Source organism: Osmerus mordax, chromosome 9 (genome assembly GCF_038355195.1).
Source record: "Osmerus mordax isolate fOsmMor3 chromosome 9, fOsmMor3.pri, whole genome shotgun sequence".
NCBI lineage: Eukaryota > Metazoa > Chordata > Actinopteri > Osmeriformes > Osmeridae > Osmerus > Osmerus mordax.
In genome coordinates this window covers 128,174-153,502 of record NC_090058.1, presented here as the reverse complement: position 1 = coordinate 153,502, position 25,329 = coordinate 128,174, and the positions used below count along the sequence as shown (strand labels likewise).

General features: G+C 40.2%; 4 protein-coding genes across 11 annotated transcripts; 2 read left to right on the top strand and 2 right to left on the bottom strand.

Moving 5' to 3' along the window:
* The first annotated feature begins 480 nt into the window (after nt 1–480).
* On the top strand, nt 481–5,260 carry dapp1 (dual adaptor of phosphotyrosine and 3-phosphoinositides). Of its 3 annotated transcripts, XM_067242892.1 has the most exons (9): nt 481–585; nt 1,921–2,043; nt 2,149–2,282; nt 2,434–2,564; nt 2,680–2,727; nt 2,866–2,928; nt 3,202–3,287; nt 4,670–4,757; nt 4,916–5,260. In XM_067242892.1, exons 1-9 carry the CDS (start codon nt 560–562, stop codon nt 4,937–4,939), a joined length of 723 nt encoding a protein of 240 aa, XP_067098993.1. In that variant the 5' UTR covers nt 481–559; the 3' UTR covers nt 4,940–5,260. The 3 variants fall into 3 exon arrangements, with proteins under 3 accessions (XP_067098993.1, XP_067098992.1, XP_067098994.1); XM_067242891.1 differs by lacking the exon at nt 4,916–5,260 and having other exon boundaries at nt 4,670–4,823; XM_067242893.1 differs by lacking the exons at nt 2,866–2,928; nt 4,916–5,260 and having other exon boundaries at nt 4,670–4,823.
* On the bottom strand, nt 5,120–8,208 carry lamtor3 (late endosomal/lysosomal adaptor, MAPK and MTOR activator 3). 3 transcript variants are annotated; one of them, XM_067242895.1, is made up of 7 exons: nt 8,094–8,205; nt 7,777–7,820; nt 7,417–7,451; nt 6,656–6,714; nt 6,225–6,358; nt 6,045–6,108; nt 5,120–5,585 (listed from the first exon to the last, which is right to left on the bottom strand). In XM_067242895.1, exons 2-7 carry the CDS (start codon nt 7,789–7,791, stop codon nt 5,512–5,514), a joined length of 381 nt encoding a protein of 126 aa, XP_067098996.1. In that variant the 5' UTR covers nt 7,792–7,820; nt 8,094–8,205; the 3' UTR covers nt 5,120–5,511. The 3 variants fall into 3 exon arrangements, with proteins under 3 accessions (XP_067098996.1, XP_067098997.1, XP_067098995.1); XM_067242896.1 differs by having other exon boundaries at nt 8,119–8,136; XM_067242894.1 differs by having other exon boundaries at nt 7,777–8,208.
* Nucleotides 8,209–8,511: 303 nt separating this feature from the next.
* pomk (protein O-mannose kinase) lies at nt 8,512–14,374 on the top strand. 3 transcript variants are annotated; one of them, XM_067242886.1, is made up of 4 exons: nt 8,512–8,626; nt 9,704–9,797; nt 12,579–12,851; nt 13,048–14,374. In XM_067242886.1, the coding sequence occupies exons 3-4, from the start codon at nt 12,591–12,593 to the stop codon at nt 13,819–13,821; spliced, it is 1,035 nt and encodes a 344-aa protein (XP_067098987.1). In that variant the 5' UTR covers nt 8,512–8,626; nt 9,704–9,797; nt 12,579–12,590; the 3' UTR covers nt 13,822–14,374. The 3 variants fall into 3 exon arrangements, with proteins under 3 accessions (XP_067098987.1, XP_067098989.1, XP_067098988.1); XM_067242887.1 differs by lacking the exon at nt 8,512–8,626 and adding an exon at nt 8,646–9,174; XM_067242888.1 differs by lacking the exon at nt 9,704–9,797 and having other exon boundaries at nt 8,562–8,626.
* hs1bp3 (HCLS1 binding protein 3) lies at nt 14,355–25,251 on the bottom strand. 2 transcript variants are annotated; one of them, XM_067242889.1, is made up of 8 exons: nt 25,118–25,251; nt 24,965–25,007; nt 20,246–20,411; nt 19,738–19,945; nt 18,915–19,095; nt 18,576–18,616; nt 17,124–17,295; nt 14,355–16,834 (listed from the first exon to the last, which is right to left on the bottom strand). In XM_067242889.1, the coding sequence occupies exons 2-8, from the start codon at nt 24,988–24,990 to the stop codon at nt 16,606–16,608; spliced, it is 1,023 nt and encodes a 340-aa protein (XP_067098990.1). In that variant the 5' UTR covers nt 24,991–25,007; nt 25,118–25,251; the 3' UTR covers nt 14,355–16,605. The 2 variants fall into 2 exon arrangements, with proteins under 2 accessions (XP_067098990.1, XP_067098991.1); XM_067242890.1 differs by lacking the exons at nt 24,965–25,007; nt 25,118–25,251 and adding an exon at nt 23,966–24,021.
* Nucleotides 25,252–25,329: the final 78 nt, after the last annotated feature.

Here is a 25,329-nt window from a genome sequence, read left to right as displayed (position 1 = left end):
TCAAGTTGACAGTGGTGTGATGACATTAAACAGTATCTAAATCCACTACTAAAGCAGCAAGTATCATCACCCTGATATCATCTCTAACCCAGAGGAGTAGGCCTATGCTACATGATTACCGGTTTAACGACCATTCCAGCCTAGAACCATTACCTCCATATGTCAGTTGAAAATTGCTACTAGGCTAAACGATACGAATATTCAGAAAATTGCCTTGGCACAAGTCAGCTAATTTGTATGGGGTTACTATAACAATGTAAACATGTAAAGTAGCCTAGTGAGAGGTAAGAAGAATGACGTAGGAGGATACTTTAACAGAATTCAGATTAAGGAACGATACGGCACGAAATGTCGCAACGCATTTAAATGATTATGTATAACATATTTACAGTAACGTATTTCCTTCATTGCGCGTGCGGGCGGGCGTGTCCTCTCGCTGCTGAAAACTTATTTTAATCCACTGCCGGCTGTGTCCTAGAGCCTTACGGTAGTTCTAAAACTACAGGTGCATTTCGCCGGCATTGATCCACCTCTAGCTTCTAGAACTAGTGTTGTGGATATGGACGATGAATTGGAGACATTGGGGTAAGAGGAAATGAAGAGCCGTGTGTAATATTAGATACATATTGAAATAATTTATTGGAGTTCAAGGTACAGTATAATTGTAATGTTGGTTCGACCGTGGACATGGAGAAAGTGATTTAAAGGCTACGCTCTCGGCTTCATATTTGGATACGTGCCATACTATCATGCCCTGCAGGTTGAGGTTGAACTAAAGCCTACAATTGATACTTTTTTATTCAATGCATTTAGCAGACACTTGTGCAGCAGAAGATCAAGGATCAGAAGTGTACAGTTCTTCCACAGTGTTTCGGTGGTCAGTCAAGGAATAGTCTGTATTTCCTAGTCAGATAGCAAAGTAAACACACCTGACGTGGTGAATCAAAATAAATAAGACTATAGTCACCTAAATCCCCTAAATATTGTGCAACCATAACATCTTGATGAACATCAGCTGATGTGTTTTATTTGGTCATGCCCCATGTCGTTGACACTAGTCATCTGGTACTTCTTGAGAAATAGATTTTCAAACTTCAGAAAATAGGTTAGTGGTTTTTAAATTGAAAGTTAATGGTTACGTCGCAACACCAAAATACTTAAAAATCGTTTATTACATGTCTCACTTATTTCCTGAAACTTTATGTGGCATGAACCCTGTAAATCAGAGCAAGTCAGAAACAGAAAGTCAATTACATGACATTGCACCCTTTCACATTAGTTATTTATATGTAGGTTAGCAAACCTAGATAGATAGCATATAAACCTACATTATACTCCGCAGGCCACGTATCAAAAATAGCTTATTTGGTTTAGCAGCACACAGCAATGCAAATAGCACAACTTTCACATCCCTATCAATGCCTCTTGCATCTGCAGCTTGTTTTCCTCTGCTAACCTAAAACACAGTACTGACATACATGCCTCAACCACATTGAGTCTGTGTCCAGGAAACCAACCATACAATTGTAGTATTTGATAGTTTTAGATTGATATTGGAAATAAGGCTACTTATTTGATATTGGAAATAAGGCTACTTATTTTATTTTAATCCAATCAATCACTCATTCCGAAATTGCTTTACTACATCAGTACATGAGTCAATACAACCACAGGGATGGGATCTGAATCCAATTATTCCAATGTACATTATTACAGATGGCAAATTAACTCACAACTTCATTTCAGAGGTGTTTTGGGTTAGAAGGAATGACTTTCACAACAAATTGGAGTGTTGATATTTTGAATGTGTACATACTAAATATCTGTGCATAAGACTCGCACAAAAAAAGGGTCTGAACGGGACGCCCTGGTCTAACAACCTAGCATGCTGCTGCTAGTGACGTGTTTTACACCTCCCAGGTGGTACCACTTGGGCCTGTCCCGTCACACGGCTGAAGCTCTTCTGTTGTCCAATGGCACGGATGGCAGCTACCTCCTGAGGAACAGCAATGAGGGTCCTGGTTGCTTTGCTCTATCTGTCAGGTTGATGCTCCCATCCTTCAAACTTGAGCCCCCTACTTTATCCCCCACCTCCATCTAATATGCAGTTTTACATTGCCTTTGATTCTGTTTTGACCTAATTTACAGGGCTAAAGACTCAGTTAAACATTTCCATGTGACACGAACAAGCAATGGTTACACCTTTGGCTTCAATGAATTCCCATCTCTCCAAGATTTTGTCAAACATTTTGCCAACCAACCACTGCTGGGCAGTGACACAGGTGTATTTGGAATAACTTTCTCACGTTGAAATGTGTGACATTTTATTATATGTTTTTCTTCAAAAGACATTCTCGGCCTTTGGGATAGTCTTGTACTTATCGTCATTATAAAATACCGCAAAACTTCTGTTTATCTCTCTTTTTCACCCAGGTACACTCATTGTCCTTAAAGTCCCATATCCATTGCGAGTGGAAGAGCCGTCCATCTATGAGTCTGTGCGGGTTCATACTGCCATGCAGACAGGGAGGACAGAAAAAGACCTGGTGGCTAACGCTCCATCGGTATGACTGCTCGGCTCTTTCCAAACTGCAAAACACTTTTTACTAATTAAATTCTCTCATCAGCCGACCCCACGGGAGTGTGGCCTTTATACTAATGCAGTGGAACATTCCACAGCTTGGCACCAAGGAAGGCTATTTGGTGAAGCAAGGAGCCATCATAAAGGTGAGTAAATGAAAAGGGTTTTTAGTTTAGAGTATTTAATCCTTATTCCATGTGAATGAAAATTTGACACGTGGAATTATTGAGCACACAGGTAGAAAATGTGTATTGCGTGGGTGAGAGCATGTTCATTTTCTACAGAATTGGAAACAGAGATGGTTTACATTAAACAGATATGAACTTAAATACTTCAAAGACAAAATGGTGAGTCTTGCCAGTTTCTCAGCAACACCCTCCAGTACTGCTGTTTTCTACAATACGATTTTAGTCTCTGAATTGCAGTTATCATTGCCATAGTCAATGTAGTGATATTCGGTGATATCAATATAGCTACTAAACACCAGACGGTGTGTGACTATTACATAAATGCTGTACTGTAACCCTAACCCAAGACACACTTGGGTTGGTACATTATTGTATTTAAAATGTTTACAACAAAAAAACAGCTCTCTCTCTGATGTGGGTGTCTTCCTGAAGTTAGACGAGCCCATTCGCACCCTGGACCTGACGGCCTGCTCTGCGGTCCAGTTTGACTACACGCAGGACAGAGTGAACTGCTTTTGGTGAGTGGGAAGAGCTCAGTATGTTCTGTGTTAACTGGTGAGATTTAAATAACTAGAATGACTGAATGTTTCCATAGTTCCATATTGGTGTAGAACATTGGCAATACATTTCCAAAGGTGAGTACATTGGGGTCGGTTTTAATCAGCATTGAAGACCTAGATTTGGCATTAATTGCCTGTGTTGTTCTTCAGTCACTTCAGTGAGGCCAGGAAGAAGGCTTGTTTACCATGTGACACTGACAATTTTATAAAGCAGTTATACCTTTCGATCTTTCTGCATTGTGCTACAACCATTCTACTCATCTAGCCTATCTGCCACCATTGTTCTCTGAAGGGATGTTGATCTATGCACTGTTAGACATTCACCAAATGTAACCAGTTGTACCTGATTCAAAACAATTGCCATGAGACTTGAAAACCAACAGGTTTTTTGGCCAATGTGGTGCAAAATGTACATTTAACAACAATATCAGCAGGGAGTTTGAAGGCACTGTTTACAATGTATACACTACATTGTAAACATTACCTGTACTGGTATAGTTTACCTGTACCTGGTATAGTTTACAAAACAAACAATTCTAGAAGTTTCCTATTTAATGGTTTTGTTTGTAGACACTATGTATAATAGAGCTATAAACACTGTGGAGGGGGGGGGGGGGGGGGGGGAGAGGGCGTAGGGTCACTTGGGTCCCAAATAATATCAGAAAGCAACCTTTTGATATCATGGTAAGCATTAAGTTTAAGGCCTTTAATAGAGGCTTAATATATAGTATAATTAAGTAATAAAGGATTAGTAAATGGAAATAAACCATTTTAAACAAAGTATCATGGATAGTTATAGTAGTATAGTTAACTCTAACCCTAACCTGACAACAAATTCTGTGTACGGTACATCCAATAATTATAATTAGGTTTCAGACAGCTTTCTACACAGATCAGTTGGTTTCACTTCCTCTGGGAGAAAGATGAAATATTGACACAGTGGCAGAAAAAAAAGAGAAGTATCACTAACAGATCAAATAAACAAATACCCTACTCTTCCAACATGCTTTTTGTTATAACAATAATTAGTTATTCAAGCTACGGTGCAATAATGAAAGCATATAACATAAAGGACTGTTTTTTAAGTACGAGTATGTTTACCCAGTCCACTTGCATGCTTTTTTCTAATTTAATGACATGTGTGATGCAAACCAAGAACTGTTAAAAAGTTTTGAATTGCCTGGATGACATTGCTACAGTTAATTTATGCCTAACACAATTACTTGATTGCCTCTTACGCCATCTTACTATACCAGCGACTTATCTGATATTTGTATTCCCAGTTCTGGGTTGCTGAAATGGGTTAGTTGCCATTCAGTACTAATACTGTGTCTTCTTAGTCTAGTGTTCCCAGAAAGGATATTTTATCTGTGTGCCAAGACTGGTGTGGAGGCAGATGAATGGATAAAGATATTACAATGGAAACTGGTGAGTTGCCTCATAATCTGTAGACTGGCTACAATGCAAGCATATCATCTGGTGTTGTCTCCTTAATTGTACAGAACTTACATTCTGATGGTGACAAATAAAACATTACCTTAACAAAAAAAATGCTTATAAAGAACTCTATTACCATTTGTTTTCAGTCACAGATTAGAAAGGGACGATGACAGTGGGAAGAGAAGAAGCAGAATATTCCTGTACTGCAAGTTTTAAATTGAAGATAGCAACTTGACTTCAGGCTATATTAATAGTTAATGTGGCTGGTATTGTGACATTATGAGTTGTATTAGTATATCATTAAATGTGACTACACCATGACTAGAACATACATTCAGCAGAGCACTGAGGACTGTTTCGCAGAGCTAGCATAAGTTTAATATTTTACGGTTTCTAAGTAACCTTGCTTTCTGTAGGGCACTTGGCTGAATACATGTCTTAGTACTTGGATGTGTTATTTTAATACAATAATTAAATGATGACATTTCTGTTTTCTGAATATTGTTTGAATGAATACAAAATTATAAATCACACTATTTATGAATCTAAAATTTATAGCAAGAGAGGAGCATCTTTCATATATAAAAGATGAAGGAAATTAAACTATAATAATAATACAGCATGTTAAGAGAGAAAAGTCTTTCTTTTGGGTGTTTGTGTTGTGTGTGGAACAGAGTTTCAGGAATATTATTCATGATGTTCTCCAGTCTTGATTCTGCGATGGGCGATTACCATGGTGACCTTAAGCAACCTCCACTACTTGTCTCAACTCCTCAATGAGTGGCACAAGATCATTCTCCAGGGTGATTATCAAACCTGCATCAAAGATGTAAAAGTTCAAGCGTTGCATCCCCAGACATGTTCCTCTCAAATCAATCCAGAGCAGTCATGTACTGATGTTGTTAATACTTCATCTTTGTTTCAGCTGCTGGGACAATGCCATAAGGCCTAAAAATATATATACAATTATTTTGTACAGAAGCTCAAACCCTACAGTGCTTCAGAAGCACATACAATCCATCAATGATACATCAGGCAAGTTTTTATACTAGGTTACAACTAAATGTTACATTTTACCCTGCTCTGCCGACTGAAAAAGCAGTAGGAAATATCCAGGTTAATGTCTTGTCAAGGAGCATTTTGGTATATGTATAATCACAGGTCGACATTCATGCCTTCCAGCCACAGAACTCAGTCACCAGAGTACTGAGTGCTCTCCCTCACACACACCTGCATGTTACAACAAAAAGGTTCTCATGTGAAGTTTGATCTCACCTGTGTTGGCACTACTACATGCAATGAAACTGATAACCAGTGGTAGTCGATTGAACTGCACAATCTGAGAGAGAAAACAACAACCATTGGAAAATGGATTTGACTAATGTGGGCACTAGCCACAAAACCATGTTAAATAGTAAAGTAGCAGAATTGTGTGTGCAAGAGAGGGGACCTCACCTGATATGTGCTGTAGTAGCAGATGATGCTCTTGTTTTTGGAGAGGCCCAGCTTGCTGCCCTGATCAGTGGCCAGGGCGAATGTGGAGAGGAACCCGGGCCGGAGAGCGTATTCGGGAGCGTTGTCATTTGCAACTGCCAGACACACATCAATGTTTGTTAATGACAGCTGCTCAAGTTGTTGATCTGCTCCACTGCCCAACGCAATTAAAACATTTTTATTTGTAGTGGACAGTCAGTTATACTGAGCAAGGAATTCAGTAAGGTGACATATTTATGGCCGTCTATACTGAGAAAAGCATGGTCATTGACCACTGCTCTACTGAATTATTAGTGCATAAACACAAGATATACTGACGGTGACGGGGGCTGCATGTGTGTGTCCTCGGGATGTGTGTGTGGGTGTTGATGGGCGTGTGGCTGTGTGTGTACCTTTAATAACTGGGACACCGTCCCTGTCTGTCACCACTATTGCATGAAGACCTTCAACACTGAATGGAAAAACACAAGAGGGTTTCTCAGTTGTCACAGTGAGCACAGTGCTAAATGGAAAACAGTCAATTTGACAGGAGGATTTGGTTAACTCAACCGTATTGGAATCGTCTAATTTAACACCAAAAAAATGTATTGAAGAGCTACAGTACCATCCGGTTCACTCCAACCACAGTGCTAACTAACTTGCTTGTGTTATCTTCGGGTCATTCTGACCCATCAGTCATTGTGACCCACCGTCGTATTGCGACAACTTTACCACATACAAAAACAAAGTGAAGCATTTTCTTTTAACCGTTGGGCTGTCTCAGACCCCCCACATTGCGAAGGTTAAAATAAAATAAAAAATATTTGTTTTTGTATTGGGTAAAATTGGGTAAACACAACGATGGTTCGTTATGAACCTTTGGGTCATGTGACCCGAAGGCAGCACAAGGGTTAATTGAATCTGATTACTGATTATTATAATGCAAACAGGCAGCAGTGGAATGTCCTACTAGGCCAGTGGCATTAAAAGAGCCGCGTCGACGAGTGTACAGAATAATGACATTTTCTGAAGCAATGTTTACAATACCCACACTTTTGGGACAAATAGTTTTGGTTAACATACTTTGACTGCATTCGACACGAATACCATGACAGTAAACATTTTACTGCTTGACATATAATTGGTCTACGCATGCAATACTTTAGTAACAAACCTTGGTAACTGTTTGTACAGGTATCTCTTCAAATCCTGAAACAAATGTACGTTAAAAAATAATTTATATATACCACTTAAGCTTTAAGAACGTCAAAGTTGTCTAATGACAACGCAAATTATAGTTACTAGTAAGCTTGCAAACAAACAATAATATTAGCAATAGCGTACAGCAGCTAGAGCTAGCTTGTACAAGTGCCCAAAAATGCTAATCAGAATCAGAATTGTGTATTCATAAACAAGGAATTTGCTGTGGTGGGCAGGTGCATACAGCTAACATACAATAAACATATTGAATCTTAGTAGAGCTAAATATTCAATATTAAATCATGTCAAAGATAATAAATTCAAGACTACTTACATCAGCCAAAGCCATGTTTGGGTTTCTTCGTCGTCCCTTGCTAACTAACCGAGGAAATGTTTGGAAAAGCTGAGCTACAGTAGCTGTTTTAAGCTATTTTATGCTATTAAACATGCATAAAATGTCTTTCGTTTTAATCAATTAGCCAGCCTAGCAGCACTATCTAGGTTCGTGGATAGCTAGTTAGCTCTAACGTTGGCTAGAAAAGGTTGTCAACAGTTAGGATAGCTGGGTAGCTAGTCTAACATTAGCTTGCTCAACTCCACAGATCCCCCAAAAACGTTTTCTAAAATAATTCTAGACTAATTACATCTTACTGTATCTTTACTGTTTACTTCGTACAAAGGTTCAAACGTTGATCAAGTTAAAATGTTCCTTGGGTGGTTGCGAGATGGCCACAGTCAGCAAAGGAAAATTCTCGAGACAAAGGTCACGTGATAAATGTTTCCGGAAAGAAGAAGTTAAGATTCTAGTGCAGTTTATTCTAGTTTCAAAAAAAACTTTTATGTGCCAAGTTTTGATTTGAGAAATACCACACCAATCTATAAAATAACCACCACAACTGTCGTATTACGACATTCCTATGCAATTATGTGAATGTACCAATACAAATGGAGCTTATCAACGCCTCGCTTCGATTGGGAAAAAAACACGTGATCATCCAAACAAAGCTTCATTACGTCACGCAAGAAGCTGACTGCGTCGAGCTACTTGAACTGGCGTCTAAACCTGTATAGCCTTCTATCTGTTGAGGTTAGGGAAAATTGCAACCACCGTTTATGAGGTGCATCGCGTGATCGAGGCGCACTCCAACGACTATATACAGTAGTCGCCATTGGTTAAATTGAAGGTACCGTTTTTCCACGATTTTTCAATGGAGGTTTTGGAGGAAGAAAACAATAACAAATCTGACGATATAGCTGTAAGCCCGAGCCAACGAGCCATTTTAGAATAAACAAAGACGCCTCTCGTGAGAACTTCGATCTGTGTTCTCAAGTAGATGGTAGGCCCAACGAAAGTTACATCTAAGGGAACAAAAGATAATGGTTTTGCAGGTGGTCGCCACAGACAATTGCTCTCTCCTTATCCTTCCTGACTAATTCTCCTCTAGTTTTACATTTTACTAGTGTCCTTTTCACTACTGGTAGCATGAGGCGGTAAATGCAGCCCATTCGGGTTGCACAGGTAGTCCAGCTCTTCGAGGATGGCACATTCATACCTGCCGTCGCAAGAAGGTTTGCTGTGTCCCCAATACAGTGTATTGTGTGGCTCAAGTAGTGACAAGTCCTCCATGCGAGGCATAAGCTCAGTGTTCCATGTACCGCATCTTCAGGTTTTTTACAATAAAAGTCAACTTGTTTTGTACTACAATCATCTGGATTGTTTCACAGAATTCAGGTAATCCAGATAGAGAACTATACAACCCTAACCCTGTTACTAAGGCTAGTTGTATTTTACACTTTTAGTGCGGCACACATGTACCCCGTTTGTATGCTTCTGCTTCACAGCAAGTTAATGCCTTATGACCCTTGAAGAAACTCAGTTCTGGAGAATGCTCCAAAAAAGAGCTGCTTTGGGCTCAGGATTCTTGTAATTGGAAACCTCTTTTGTATCTTGTTCTGTGATCCAAGTTCGTAAAGCTAAGATAAGCACGAGAGACCTCCATGTAAACCGGTGTCCCTCAAAGTCATGGGCAACAGAAACATTGAAATGGGAGAGTTTTTGTGACATAATACACTCCTTTACATCGTAATAGTTTAAAAAAATGTCCAGCATGTATTGGACTGACATAGCATTGTTAGTGGCAGCTTCTCCAGTGCAAATGGTCTCCAGATTCAATGTGAAATGTGTGTGCTGATGTGCGAGTATGTGGGTCTTGTTTTTGTATATCTGCACTTCCAAACTACATGTATTTTATTATACCCAGGTCACAGCACCAGAGATCCCAGAGGATCTCACACTGATTGCTGTATACCATACTGCTGTTCCCGGAAAAGACTCAATTCTAGCCTCTTATCTGGGTAATGAAACCTTTTAAATCAAACATTTAAAGGGAATGAAATTGAGTGAATTTCAGTATTGTATGAATGAATGTATAAAGTATTGTATTTAATGAATGTATAAAGTTAGGTGAAAGAAAATCTCTGCATTTTTACCTCAATTGCCCCCGGTCATGATATTGTGGGTTTATAGTAAAAATGCTACACAAAGCTGTGAATGTTGCGTAGCCATCCCTTTAAGTCATTTCGATGGTGCTAATTTACATTTCACACAAGGTTTGAAACACAGTGATGCAGTTTTGGTCATTCAAAGCAAATGTAATATAAGTACATAGAAGCTATCATTGCTCCCCACCCCTATTCCATTGAAACTAGTTCACACCAAACTAGGTCTAGTCAACCAGCATCATAAATACACAAATACATCGATTTTTCAGTGTTTTAGTGGTAATTAATATTAATCCTAAATGCAGCTTTTTAAAGAAATATATTGTATTTTCTATACAGCCACAGTGTCGGTGTGGAGCGAGAAGAGACAAAAAAGCTCTACCTCGTGTAAACGGCTTTTTAAACTACTTCCTGTGGTCATACACACCTAATTTGAATTTAAGTCAAATGAAAGCCGTCTTTTGGAAGTTTCCAAATTTAAAATGATGTCAGTTTTTTATATGTGGACATAGTAAACATATATGAATTGTAAACGATCTTGGTAAACTAACGTTTGACATTGCGTTATATTTAACCAGAGAATGTCTAATATGGTGAGAACTGCCACTCTCGGGAAACTTCCGGGTTCTGAACTGGTTGCAGTTCCACACTAGTTCCAGATGAGGGCGCTAACGGGCGAGTGCAGAATGAATGGAGGTCTATGGAGCTATACCCCTCAAAATCCACATTTCTCAGGATATAATTTTTTGTTAAGTAATTTGAATGTTGCATTCGAAAGAGGAGGCAAAGAAAATACACACTGCTGGGTGTTTGGTATTTTTAAAGTAACTTTTTTGTCTTAAAAAGCCTTTTAAAATGTCAATGACGTCATACACATTGTACGACCAGAGATGCTGCGTTATGGCAAGCTCTGGTCACTTCCTTTTTTCTCTCAAGGCATCGACAACACAGCTGACAGGTTAGGCTCTCCCTGTCCAGTGGCGCCTTAATGCACAGGCTTACCTGGGCTTAAGCCCAGGGCCTCGACCAATCAGGGGCCTCTTAATAATAATACAAAATAATAATGATGATAAACGTCCGTATTCGCGGTGTCATTATGCTCTACAGTGGCATCTGGTGGTGGATGTGGAGGGTTAGGGTAACTTTTCAGATTTGGGAGCTGGTTGTAGCGCTAAAACGTCTTAAAATTAGGACTGACGCCCATAATTTTGTATGCGTTTCTCAGAAATCGGCAAGTTAGGAGCTACTTTTAGCCTGAAGATGTTTTGTGAATACGGCCCCAAATCTGTAACATTTGCCTATGTAACTGTTCCCTGCAGGGTCGTTGTTAGACATAAAACTCGTATCCCTTTTTTTTCTTTCAAGCTTGCTGCGCACAATGCACTACTAGGCTATAGAAACTCCCCTTGTTTAACCCACTATACACAGTTCAGGGACGCAAGTTTGATATCAGCTTTGGTCAGGGCTGGACCGAAAATCGGCCCTGGACGATTTTCGGTTCACTTTAGATGAGCCGATTTGATTGGGTCAGGCGAGTGCCAATTAAGGACATTAACCAATGGGCCGCTGTCAGTTCTCTATGGGCCGGCCCGACCAAAAAAACCCCCCCCAAAAAACATACATTATATCGGCGAGTCGGCCCAAATGTGCGTCGGCCCACCGGGCAAATGCCCGGTATGCCAGATGGCCAGTCCAGCCCTGGCTTTGGCAGTGACATCAATAGTTAATGCGAGAGCGCACATTTTTTTCGCATTCATTTGAGCGCAAATACTGTTTTTTTGAGCTTCATGTAATATTGTTTTTATGTTTTAGGCAAAATAAGATAATTGGTAGGCCTATCATTTAGAAACTTTCTTTAGTTTTGTAATGTTTTCTTAGCCTACCAATTCTGACTTGTGTGCCGAGTCCGACACTTGGACTTCTGTGTGCGTGCTGCATTGGCTATTTGGCAAGCTCAGAAGAGCGCCAAGACATGCATCGGTTTGTGTTTTCGGTTAAACTGCTTTGATTTTACAAGCGTTGATTGGGATATTGCGTTTATTTTTTCTGGGATTATCAATCTAAATTAATGCATTGACGAATAAAGTAAATTGTTAAAACTCAAACTTATTAGATTTTACTGGGGCACAGCAGATTTATACTGGGGCAAGTGCCCCAGTAAAAAGGGTCAAACCACGCCCCTGTTTCCCTGCACTTCTGTGATGTGAACCAGTTGTCGGTGTGCTTGGGATAGGCCTACGGTCTCGTCATGAAACAAGTGTTTGAACTTGTAATTTTACATTTTATATAGTTCACAGTAAAATGTGCATAGCTACTTGAGTATTTACTATATTTACTAACCCTAACACATTAAAAGAAAGTGATTCTTGGGAATAATCAAGATTCTCTCCTCAAATAGCGCAAACAAGCGTTTGCAACCAATATAACCGTATAAGCGATATTGCCTGCTAAGAAAAAAATAAGACATATTTATAAATTACTGAGCTGGGTATATTTCTTAGAGTGGGTAGCAATTTTAAAATCCCTTTTCATGCAGCATCTCTGAAAGGTAATACATTTTACAAGACAACAATAATACAGAAAACACTTGATAATATGTGACCTGATGTAACAGTACTCTCTCTGTTGATGTAGGTGCCGGTCGCGATGGGCCGCGGTAGCCCAGCCCGCAGTGTACCAGTGGTGTTGCTGTGCCTCGGTTCTCTGCTCTTTGGGAATGTGTTAATCTACCTGTACATAGACTCACTGCACCAAACTGGCAACCATCCAATGCAGCCCCATGGCCCTTGCCTGCCTCGCCACTTCAAGATTTCATCTATGAAGAACTGCTCCCCATGGTTGCTGTGTCAACAAATTAACACAGAAGTTCGCAAGTTAAAGATGATCGGCCAAGGGGCTGTAAAGAAGGTAAGCCACCTCAAAGGACAGCACAGGTTCCAGCTACAACGTGATGCACGGTAGGGTTTGTGTCTTTCAACCACTTGAGGGAAAATTATTTTGAGGGCTCTGACCATTGGCATTGTAATGAATGTGGGACTGTTAGCCAACATTACTTAAAGACATACACATGAATATCTAGAACCTTGTTTCACTTTTCTTGCAGATTTATCTCTCTGAGTGGAAAGGTAACAAGGTTGCCCTCTCCCGGCTCTCGTCCCCTGAGTTCCAGCAGGACCTTCTGCACGGCCTCTCCATGCTTCAAGCCCTGCAGGGGCCCCAGGTGGTCCAGCTGGTGGGGCTGTGCCCCGAGGAGTTCAGCCTTGTCACAGAGTACCACCCGCTGGGCTCCCTGCTCAACCTGGACACCGTACTGGCCAGTGAAAGGCATCGCACTCTGGACACCTGGCAGACCCGGCTGCAGCTGGCTCTGGACTATGTTTCCATCCTACACTTCCTTCATACCAGTCCTGTGGGGACACGCGTCATGTGCGATTCAAACAATCTAGAGAAAACACTGTCACAGTTCCTACTTACTAGTGACTTTCACCTCGTGGTCAATGATTTAGATGCCTTGCCTCTGGCAGACAAGGAAAGGGGCCTACTGGTGAAATGTGGTCATAGAGAGCTCATGGGGGACTTTGTGGCTCCAGAGCAGCTGTGGCCTCATGGCAATGGGCAGTCATTTACAGATGAGCTCATGCCAGGGTATGATGAAAGAACTGATATTTGGAAAATTCCTGATGTGACACGTTATTTAATGGGCAGGGTACCTGGGGGGGATGTTGTCCACTTCCATCTCTTTCACATTCACGGAGAGTGTAAGAGGAGAGACCCTCAGTTCCGGCCCTCTGCCTCGGACGTGTTGAGTGTGTACAGATCTGTGTATTCCAACATGGTGCGGGACACCCTCAGTCCCGACTCCAGAGACATGCTTTAGTCTCAGACCTTGTGGAATTGAAGATACTTTTCATCCGTGGAAGAAGCAGGTGTCTTTTCAGATGATTTGCACAAAATGACTTATTTTGGGGTTTTGTGAAAAAAGTATGCTGCATTGGAAATAGCTGAAATGAGGTGCAACAGGCATTAAAAAGATGGCAAATAAATGAACCAAAATTAGGTTTTTGAAAAGTAAAAATATATGACAAACAAATCATGTTGCAGTAGAATTTCAGTATGTATACACATGGTAAAGACAGGAAAGCACAGTATCGTCATGGATATGATGTTATGACGGATTGCAGTATTTATTATGACGAAGGAAAGGTAGTGCTTTAACAATTTTACAGTCAACAAGATGACTTTATAACAAATACCAATAAAACTGATTAAAGAAAGAATAACTACATCCGAAAGCTGAATGTAATCCCTGACAAGCTAGTGCTGTTTGTAATGAAGACATTGAATTAAATTTCTGCCTTGCTGCATCATCAGTTAAGAAAACGTTAATACGTTCTATGATCTCATGCACAATAAAAACTTTGGCAGACCAATCAGTTAATGTAGATTTTAATTGATAAAAGGTTTATCATTCTTTTGGAATTTATGTTTAGACCGGACAAAATGAAATTAAGTTTACCAACTGATGCTCTTAATTTTCAAAAGGGCATATGAACAGCTTTACTCCCCCTTGAGGCTGAAATGCACCAGCGACTCTGCCACAAGGCACATTTCATTACATTATTATTATTAATGAAAGGTCACATGACATGCTGTTTTTGGATGCTTTTATATAGGCCTTAGTGGTCCCCTAAATCTGAAGTCTCTTTCCCGAAATTAAGCCTTTGTGCATAATTACAGCCACTACGAGCAGTCCCACAATGAGCTTTCCTCAAGACGCGCTGTTTCTCTGTCTGTAGCTTTAAATGCTAATGAGGAAGAGAGGGGCGGCACCATGCGCTAATGTTTACAATGGATGTATTGTAGCCCCTTTGCTGTAAAATGCCTCGAATTTGCCCATTCTCATCTGATCACCCTGGTTTGCAGAGGTGCACACTCAGTCATTTCAATGAGGGGAAAGGCGAATATCGCATGCGCCATAACACCAAAAGCAGAACGGTTATCCAAACAACAAAGAAGTGTACAACACTCGCGTTACAGCATGTGTATTCACACACATACTTGATGCTATCTACCTTTACATTAGCGACAGTAACTCAGCTGTTAGATGCAGAGCTAATGTTACAGCCACATTCTAAGGTTAGCAAGCTAGGTAACCATATACAGTAAAGCAACAAAATGATATAGCGTTAATTAACTACTTGCCCAAGGTTTGTAGCTGGACCAAGGAGAGTTAGTACTGATCCAGAATTTAATTTCAGCAAGGCCAGCTTTGTATTGTCCTGAGCTTTGTCCTGAGCTTTGTAGCTCAGTTTCTCATGGGCGGGCCAGATTATCTGGGCGGGCAAAGCAGAGAGAGGGGAGGTAACCTTCCTCCTTGTGACGTCACAAGGAGGAGATTTTCAAACAGAGCAATTGAGCCTTCATTTACTCAAAGGCGGAGAAGAACACCCAGGGCTTGGTTTACACCTATCGAAAATTCTAGCCACTGGGGGACCAAAGGCAGGCTAGGGGAACTCATATTAATGTTGGATAACCTCCTAAAGTGAAGTTTTCATGTCATGTGACCTTTAAGCATTACAGTATGCTGCATAGGTTAAATGGTCTGCAGTTTAAGAACCACCTTTGCAGGTTGCTGATGTGATAGCTCAACACCAGTGATCCTCCCTGCTGCTATCTTTTTCTCTGAACAGCCTTCATGTCCTGGGGCGTTTCTGTGGCTTCTTCTACTCTACTTGTTTGTAGCTTTTACTAAACAATCGTGAGATTGGGCCTGCACCATCTTCCATCTTCCATAATCTTTAAACGTGAGTTTAAAGATTATGTTTGCAAATAGTTATAATAATTTGTATAAATCGGTGTGCGGTATAATTATTTCAGCCTATTGAAACTATTACCCCATGGCAACACTAGACCATGTGTGACTGTTTTGGAAAATACTCAGCTGATTACTTATCACTAGGATACGAAACCAATGTGGAATTAAACCACTTAGCACAGCTGTAAGCCCAATTGTCATGGCTAAATATGAATGTATTGATAAAGTATTGACTATTCATTTTATAGGCAGGGAAACTGCCTTCTGATTACCAGTTTCTGTCAGGTTACGACAACAATTATGAAGATAATTAAAATATAAAATATATATTTAGGTAACTGTGGGGATACATTTTAGACCCCCGTGGTGGAAAGTTCTCTACTAAAGGCTCACAAATCAGTGTCTTCAGTTTAATTATGCTTGCAAGCAGGCACATAGAACCATCAACAAAGTCTCTAATTGAATGAAGAGCCTTCCACTTTGTTTCTATTTATACCTTGCCCATGTTCATCTTATTGAGTGAATGCTGCTATTTTCTATATGGAAGACCATAAGAGGACCAGACTGGACATCTAGATCCCAGCTTAAGACACTTAGTTCAGAGCTGGGATCCAACTATTATGAAAACAAGAACACTATTAGGAAATCGAGAACTGTGCCAGCCATTTCTGAAAATAATAGGAAAGGTATTTTAATATATATTATTAAATGGTGAAGCATTCATATAGTATATTATTATCATATCATATATTATTAAATGGTCCATGAGTATTATTCTTGCCACTATCAATCGATACCACAGCTCCAATCAGCATAGTCAGTTAATATTGAACATTAAAACAGATATTAAAACAGTTCCAGATCATTAGCAGCAGTTGACTCATTCTCTTGGATGTATTTTAAAACATCAATTTGATCCTTTAACTGATCTACAATCAGAGATTGACCCCCACTAGAGACAGAAGTTTCAGGCTTCTTAAGCAGTGCTGGTTTTGGATTTGTCTTTGGTACTGAGGTTAGCTCATCTTTGATACATTTCTTGATTTGGAGAAGTTTGTCAAAGTCATCCTCTATCCTGGAAAATACACACAGTAATGATGTTGAGGTAAATTAAGTATTAAGGTGTTTCTCTGTCAAAATAGAATACTATATATAACACCACCTCTATGATACTTCCATATATTGTGCAATTTGCACAATAGTAATTGTCATAATATTATTTGGGGCATAAATGACAATATAATTTAGCACACAATGAGGCAACTGGAAGGAAATGCCATTTGAGCAGTTTTAGTGGGATGCATTATTAACATAAACCAATTTTCGCAACTGTTGTCCTTTGTCAAAATAGCTGGCATATTTACCTGAATAGTTCATTTGCATCATCATCCGCACCACAACCAGCAGATGCCCCTGCTGGGGGCAGCAGAGAAACTGGGGGCAGCAGAAAAGCCCTTGCTGGGGGCAACAGAGATGCCCCTGCTGGGGGCAGCAGAGAAGCCCCCAGCTCTGGCTCCTCAAGCAGCTTCACATCACCTACAATTATACGCAATATGTTATATTTCAAATATTTAGTTTAGTGATAAAAACAGTGACTATAGCAGGGGTTTACCCAACTATCATGAGCAGTTATTGCCTTTAACATATATAAACAGTGTCTGTATGAACAGTTCATACTATATGAACATTAGTTTCTTTGGTGTTCCAGACAAACATTGTTATAGACAAGGAAAGTATCTCAAACAATCAGGGGCGTCTTAATAGCACTTGAGGCCCCTGGGCTATGGACTTTTTTTTTCATATTTTGAGGCCCCCCCACACGCTAATCGCACGAGTTGCTTGTATTGTTATTTACATTCCGTTGCACGGTTTAGGCTGAAATTCAAAAAGTGCCTTGTGTCAACGAAGGGAACTCAGTGCTAGCCTACGTCACAACGTCAGCACACGTTAGCAACGACGCATGGATACAACGTGCATTGCTGTTGCACAGCAAGTATCGTATCGTGCCGTGGTGTACTAGCAGCATTATACATTTAAGCAATTCAAGACTTGCATGTACAGTAAGTAATGTCACAATAAATTATGTATTTAAACTCAAGCTTGTGTGGTGCGTCCCTGTATTCAATGCCACATCCTAAACTTTATGTCAAAAGAAACGTTTTTAATTTCTGGCGCATTCAAACAATCCCCTCAGTGAAGTTTGGCTAGCAACAGCAGCTAGGCTAGCTTGCTCGTAGCATAATTCAGCTTCTCCACGCAGGGCTCTAGACTGAGACCAAAAAGTCGCGTTTGATGGCATATTTTCAGTTAGCAGATGGTACCGTTTGAATCGCGATTCCATCTGAAAAATACTGCCGGTGACAACGTTGTTAGAATGGCTTGTCTCAAAGGGGGTTGTTTCATATTAAATGGACCCATCTGCATCCGACGCAAGCAAGCACACCCTACAAATTGTACCCTCTAGTTTTTGTTACATTTTGGGGGGGGGGGGCTCCCCTCCCTCCACATACACCACCAGATGCCACTGTAGAGCAGAGTAATGACACCGCGAATACGGACGTTTATTTTGTATTATTATTAAGAGGCCCCTGATTGGTCGAGGCCCCGGGCTTAAGCCCAGGTAAGCCCGTGCATTAAGGCGCCACTGCAAACAATATGGTTTCTACAAGTCAATTAATTAGCTTTTTTCTCTCCTGATGATAAATAAAAGTGCCACTTATTGAGAATTCCAATGTTCATATATGCCAAGTATTGTATGTTTTGCAATTTATGATATTCCTTGTGATTCAAATTTAACGGACAAGTGAAGTACTCACTGCTGTTGTCTTCTGGAAGCAAGTTCTTCTGGCTATGGTGCCTGGAGAAGTGATTTAATTATCCTCCATCAGATTGCTTTACAAGAATCTACAATATTTCTTTTTTGTAAAGATAGCATTCATTGAAGAGATACATGTTACTGTGAAGAGGTCAATAGATTTGTTTTCTTGGTTAGGTATTCATTCAATAATTGATAAGATGATTGCATAGGCTGTTCTCTTTGGACATATTACAATGAATTACCCTTAAATACTACACCCAATCATTCAAGACATCCCTCTCTTACATTTTTTTATGTTTTAATCTTTTTAAACTGTATTTTTCTATATAAGTCTTACTTGACATTCCCCTGCTCTGTGGAGTCTTGTTCATCCCCATTAATAGGCTTCATATCACTTCTATCTTCTCTTGGAACTCCAGTGGAGGTTTCTTCTCTTTGAAAGAAACTGACCTCGTTTTCTGAGTCTTCCTCAATAGCAAAATTCCTGTTACTAAAATCATTTCCATTCATTTTGGCACCTACAAGAAAAATGCTGTGTTAAATTTTGTGAAAGAGTTAAACACAAAACATTTGTTTAGTAAAATGTTAGAGTATGCAATGTACAGCAAATGTATTGTACTGGTATTTTCAGTTATGGAAATAGGCCAGTAACTCAAGGCAATGTTTGCATGTTATTGGCAGTTGCCAGCTGACATGCACAAATATAGGCATATAGGAATGCTCACTATCACTGTTTTACACATATGGATGTAACAATACATTCAACTCATGATTCGATACATTTCATGATCTTGGGTTCATGATGAGATTTGTGTGTGTATCTTCACATATTTGTGACAATTTAACCACTTTGCGATGTATCGTTACATTCCTCGTTACACATGTACAGTATACGCCATCAGTCAGGGAGTAAGCACACATGAGCTCATAGCAAACCTCTTTAACTCATTGCGCTTGAACCAAAATGTACTATACTTTTTATTCAATACATTGTTTGAATGAATGCCTGAAATCTATTTTAAATGGTTTTATGACAACATGGCAGTTGTATACGATAGGGTTTGCCTAACCCTAACCCAAGGCAATCAACAGCTGCATGTAAAAGGAATTTTTACATGAAATGTAAAAAAGATACTTTTTTGGGTGTTGTCTTACATCACCTAAGAACTCCAGTAGCTCTGGACATGCAGCAAGTGTTGAGTTCTTGGAGATGAACTTGACCAGCGCATCAAAGGCCAACCTGCGTTCGCGGATGTCTGCCTCACTGACAAATACAACTTTCCGAGGCATTGCAGGCAAGGAGATACTTGAATATTGGGCATGAAGTCGGTTGTAAAATTCATTGAATTCACTGTACTTCTTTGAAACCTGCAAAACATATTGGCTGAATTATTTACTCCATTAACTAAATAATTCATAGGGATTTACCGTATATTAATCTTACAGTTGAATGCATAATTCAAGTATAGGGTGGCATAGGATAGGCATTCAAATGGGTGGCACATGCCCTGTTAAAATGTGTTAATGAAAGAAGCTTTCTTTGCAATCCTAATTCACATCCCATCCCACAAGGCTTTGGCACTGCTTATCTAAGCAATACAGAATTATATTAAGACTGTGCATGATGAGAACAATAATCAATATCACTCAGAAGGACTAATTACCCACCAGCAGCTGTATAGTATCTTCTTGTTTATGTTTTGAAGACTTGAAGGCAGCCAACCGTGTCACCACAATGATCTGGTATTCAACATGGCCTGTCATCATGGTTCCCCGGACCTCATTGTAAAGAGGGACCTGAAGGTCTATGCCAGTTACCTCATTCTGCAATGACCTGGGATTAAGAATAGTGGAGTATTTAGTATGATGCAGACAGGACACATCATTTCAAGAAAGGTATTTTAGAATGACGAAAATCAGAGTTTCACTATATTGTGCAAACCATGCAATTTACTCAATTCAACTCAGTTAAATACTCCATATACAGTGAATAACATTAGTCCTCTTGAGCTATGAACCACACCATTTACATTACCTATCCACACAATAAGTAGGGAAAACCACCTTGCGCTTCTAGTGTTATCCATTCTAATCATTCGGATATTGAATGGTATTTATTGCTATACAGGACTTATGATCATCTTCATTTGATGCCCCTCTTGTGGTTTATTGCGTTAATAATCTATCAGTCCCACCACAATACTATCTTAACAGCACAAATACAGGGAACAAAACTGACAAAGGATTAGCTAACTGGTTGGTACCTAGTAATGTGTAGCTGGCTACCAGCTGGTACATTCGGTGCTTTGGAGAATATCAGCTACAGAAGAGCACCTCTTAGCAGGCATATGTACTCGATATTGCTCACCTGGAGAAGCCGGCTGTGCTCCGTTATGCTCCTTGCTTAACCCTCGTGCTGCCTTCGGGTCACATGACCCAAAGGTTCATAACGAACCATTGTTGTGTTTACCCAATTTTACCCAATACAAAAAAAAAATAAAAAAAATATATTTTAACCATTCCAACGTGGGGGGTCTGAGACAGCCTGACAGTTAAAAATGCTTCACTTTGTTTTTGTATGAGGTAAATTTGTCGCAATACGACGGTGGGTCACAATGACTGATGGGTCAGAATGACCCGAAGATAACACAAGGGTTAAGGCTTGACCCCCGGAACAGTAAGTAGGCTAACTTGTACAGCTAAGCTAGTCTATTAGCAGACTATTAGCATTGCTAGTCTCCTACTACTGTGTTGGATTGCTAGAGCAAACCAGTACGAAGGGATGGAAACATAGCTAGCTACATAAGATGTTATCACCCTGGCCTGTGCCTGTGGTGTTTCTGCAGCTGTCTCTTTGCAGCTTCTTACATAGAGAACATTAGTGACGTTTGTGACTGTGGCTACTAGCTAGTTAGTTACTGTTAGCTTAACTTTTTGCCACCAAAACTTAAATTATGCCTAAACCATGCCTATGCAACGGAACATTCCAGTGAATACAAGCAACGCTTTCAGGAACAAGACACACATTTTGACACCAACACTGTCTATATATAGTGCAAAAATAGAGAGACTAGTTAGGGTGGGATATAATAATAAATAAATAATAAGAATATATGCCTTGCCAAAGGCAACACACCCAATAACAAGACATATTATAAAAAAATGTATGCGTTTTATCTCTGACTAACTAAAGAATAAATAAAAATCGTAATATTAGAATCAAAATCATTTGAATAATTAGGTTGATGAACAAAAGTGAGAAGCTGCACAATCTGAGTGTATAGCTAAGGGTCAACAACCTGTTTAGTTTATTAAAAGTCAAGTTTCTAACTTCACCCGAAGTTCTAGACCTGGCCGTGGTAGTTACGCAGCTCTCTTTACAATGTGTGCTTACTATGTCGCTGATGGACACTTTGTCTTATTTAATCGCTCCCAAAAAAATATTGCCGTGAAAGCAAACTGTTCGGCTCCCGTGGTGTTGTTCAACATGTGTGATAAGCGTGTGAAGTAAAGGCAGGGTAGGCAAGTTGCGCCAAGCTAGCTATTTTAGCTTATTTGTGACACGATTCAAACCTAAATATCCCACCTCTTCCCTTCAAAGCCACTCCCACAAAACTACAGTAACGAGCATTGAGTGGAGGGGCACAGTGCGCGCAGGTAGGTAAGTATCAGACAATTAGCCCGTCCAATCAATAGTCAGGGTAACCCTTAATGATTGGTCGTGTTTATAACAGTATTGCGACGTACACAGATGTCCGAATGATTTCATATTACCGTCAAACCTTTAGATATACTGGTTGCAGTAGGGCTGAACGATGAATTGCATTTGCGATAATATCGCGATGTGACAAAACAAGATTTTGTAATCGCAAAGGCTGCGATTTTACTTTGGTCACGTGACACGCGAGAGTAACGCAGTTTGCAGACGAAGGATCAACTTTGCACGTTACACTTTACCTTGACCTGTACGATGGCCTCAGGCTCGACAGAACCTGACACTACAGACACTTTGCCAATTTTGCCTTAAAAAAATGATGCTGTGCAGTGTCAAGTATTGTGCAAAACCTGCCTGGCTAACGTTGCTAGCTCACGGGGCAACACTACCAACCTAATTCGGCCCTAAAAAAAAACACACAAAGCCATGTACGATGCATAGCTAAAATGCTGAACACCAGTGTGTCAAATAAGCCACACCCGACAGGATCACTGATCGAAATGTTTCAAAGCCTAACTCCATATTAATGTACTACTAAATTACTCAAGCAGTAACAGCATTCATCACGAAAGATATGATGCCCCTCGGTGATACACATACAGTAGGATCACTACGCAAGTTATTTTTCCTGCTAGCTAGCTAGCTAGCTAGCTAGCTTTAGATAAGAAACTGCAACTAAAGCGTATACGTTTCTAGTCTAGCTTTGATTTACCAAAATATTTTCTATGAGGTAGGCTACTTTGTGTGTTATGTTGCTGACTGGAGATCAGTAGGCTAGTATATATCTATATTAATGATAGGCCTACATCATATAATAATCGCATATTAAATCGCAATTGCAAATTAATCGCGATTATGTTATTTTCCGAAATCGTTCAGCCCTAGGTTGCAGTAGCGAACCGTGACTCTTAAACCTTGGCCCTCTGACCCCAATTACTCGGCGGAAAAAAACACGATACAGCGCTCACACAGCATAAGGCCTACATGAAATTGTGTTGGTCATTATACACTATTTGAGCCTGCCCTTGCGGCACTATTCACGGTAATTGTGCATATTGACATTGCGTTGGTACATTTAACCCTTGTGTTATCTTCGGGTCATTCTGACCCATCAGTCATTGTGACCCACCATCGTATTGCGACAACTTTACCGCATACAAAAACAAAGTGAAGCATTTTCTTTTAACCGTTCGGCTGTCTCAGACCCCCCACATTGCGACGGTTAAAAGAAAATTATTTTTATTTGTTTTTGTATTGGGTAAAATTGGGTAAACACAACGATGGTTCGTTATGAACCTTTGGGTCATGTGACCCGAAGGCAGCACAAGGGTTAAGGCCGCAATTTGCTTCTGCGTCTCCGTTTACGGATGGGCGGGCGCACGGATACGCACGGATACGGACGGATAGACTGCGTTTATGGTTCTCCGTAGGCTGTGGGTGCTGAAAACAATTCACCGCCAGAAGAGTAGGTGCCGCAAAGTTTTTTTGTAAATCGTCGTGGAGTGTTTATTTACCTAGGTTATCGAGAAGTCGGAGCAAATTTACAAATTAGCCGTTTCATCAATAAAATACGCACATTTTCAGCAACTACACTGCCCATTTCTCGTCACATTTTAATTCAGATGCTGATTTACATGTACCGTTTAGCTGAAATATGAATTGTGAAAACTTACAGCAATGGCGGTCAAAGGATTCCGTTCGTCCTGTTTATCCCGGCAACCCCGCCCCTGACGCAAGCTATTCTTAATACTGACCAATCACAGCCAAGGGGGTCTCCGTAGCTCTCCGTCGCTCTCCGTAGCTCTCCGTCGCTCACGACGGATAGTTAGAAAATTCAGGAGGTGCACGTCGAGCTCTCCGGGGCTCTCCGAGGGCTGACGGAGAGCTCGTAGAGGGCGTTCCTCGGAGAAGAGGGCGTTCTCATGTGTCCGTTTTTCGAAAAACGCAGAAGCATATATAAGCCTTAGTCTACAGATTGATCGGTCATTGTGCACAACACTATAACATATAGGCTCTCAAAAGCTTTGGTTTTCTGCACAAAATTAGGTTCTGGTGTAGGTCTTCCTTTGCCGATTAACTCAAACTTCTCATAAAAAGTTAACCTTGAAAACGGCGCATATAACAAATGTGAAACAATGTCCTCCTCACTAAGGGGAACGTTACTCGCGGCTTCTATTGTGAAGTGAATGAACAAGCTGATGTTAGCTAGTTTATTCGCTTGTGATCGCGTTCCCCACAGCGGGTGGAACTTGTCATAAAGCGATAACAAAGCCCACCCATTTAGAGGGAAGATATGATTGGTCAATTTTACTGTCAATGGAAATGAGTCTTTCATTGAATTACTATTAATTGGCCCTCTGTAAATTCATAGCTGGACCACCAATCACAGAGTTGCATAGCATATACCTCCCAACAACGGAGGCAGCAAAATTCTGATGGGGTGACAAAAGGGGATTTTTTCATTTAACTCTTCACATTCCAACACAAACTGAATAGGCAGGATTGATGGGTTTATTTCAGAAACATTGTCTTTGGATGTGATTTTTTTCAGTTTCTAACCACCTGGAACCACCTTTCTTACAGCAACTGAAAAAAATCACATCCATATAGTTAGCCCACTTACAACGTGGTATCTCCTGGATTGGTACCACTGAGCTGTTTCTTTTACCTACCTTTTAGTTACAAGTCCGCCAGACATCGTCCAAACTGTACCTTCTTAATTAAAAACAAGACAACACATATAAAACGTTCAACAGAGTTTTGTAGCCTCTCTTTCCCTTTCCTCAGCTACTGCAAATCACGTGAAACAATAAAGAGGTAACTACGTGTTCGATGGCTGTCATAGACGCGTCTTGACTTTTGTAATTGTAATTTCGATAAGTTAACTTAAATTGCTTGAATTGCCTTAAAAGAAAAACGTATGCCACTTGTGCTACGCCCCATGAATGCCAGTCTTTCAATTTGTCCACTGTTTAGTTTCAATCCGCGTGCATGTGAATAGATTTACTTATGCGGAATGGTAAAGGTGGCAGATTCG

Coding starts and splice junctions, on each gene's coding strand:
- dapp1 (XM_067242891.1), top strand. CDS start 560: ATGGACGATGAATTGGAGACATTGGG. Junction 2,044..2,148: donor TGCTTTGCTCTATCTGTCAG/GTTGATGCTCCC, acceptor CCTAATTTACAG/GGCTAAAGACTCAGTTAAAC. Junction 2,728..2,865: donor AGCAAGGAGCCATCATAAAG/GTGAGTAAATGA, acceptor CATTTTCTACAG/AATTGGAAACAGAGATGGTT.
- lamtor3 (XM_067242894.1), bottom strand. Junction 6,715..7,416: donor CTGTACAAACAGTTACCAAG/GTTTGTTACTAA, acceptor TTTTCCATTCAG/TGTTGAAGGTCTTCATGCAA. Junction 6,359..6,655: donor CGGTGTCCCAGTTATTAAAG/GTACACACACAG, acceptor TGTGTCTGGCAG/TTGCAAATGACAACGCTCCC.
- pomk (XM_067242886.1), top strand. CDS start 12,591: ATGGGCCGCGGTAGCCCAGCCCGCAGTGTACCAGTGGTGTTGCTGTGC. Junction 12,852..13,047: donor GCCAAGGGGCTGTAAAGAAG/GTAAGCCACCTC, acceptor CTTTTCTTGCAG/ATTTATCTCTCTGAGTGGAA.
- hs1bp3 (XM_067242889.1), bottom strand. CDS start 24,990: ATGTCTGGCGGACTTGTAACTAAAAG. Junction 19,096..19,737: donor AGAGCTACTGGAGTTCTTAG/GTGATGTAAGAC, acceptor TTTTTCTTGTAG/GTGCCAAAATGAATGGAAAT. Junction 18,617..18,914: donor ACAGAGCAGGGGAATGTCAA/GTAAGACTTATA, acceptor TCACTTCTCCAG/GCACCATAGCCAGAAGAACT.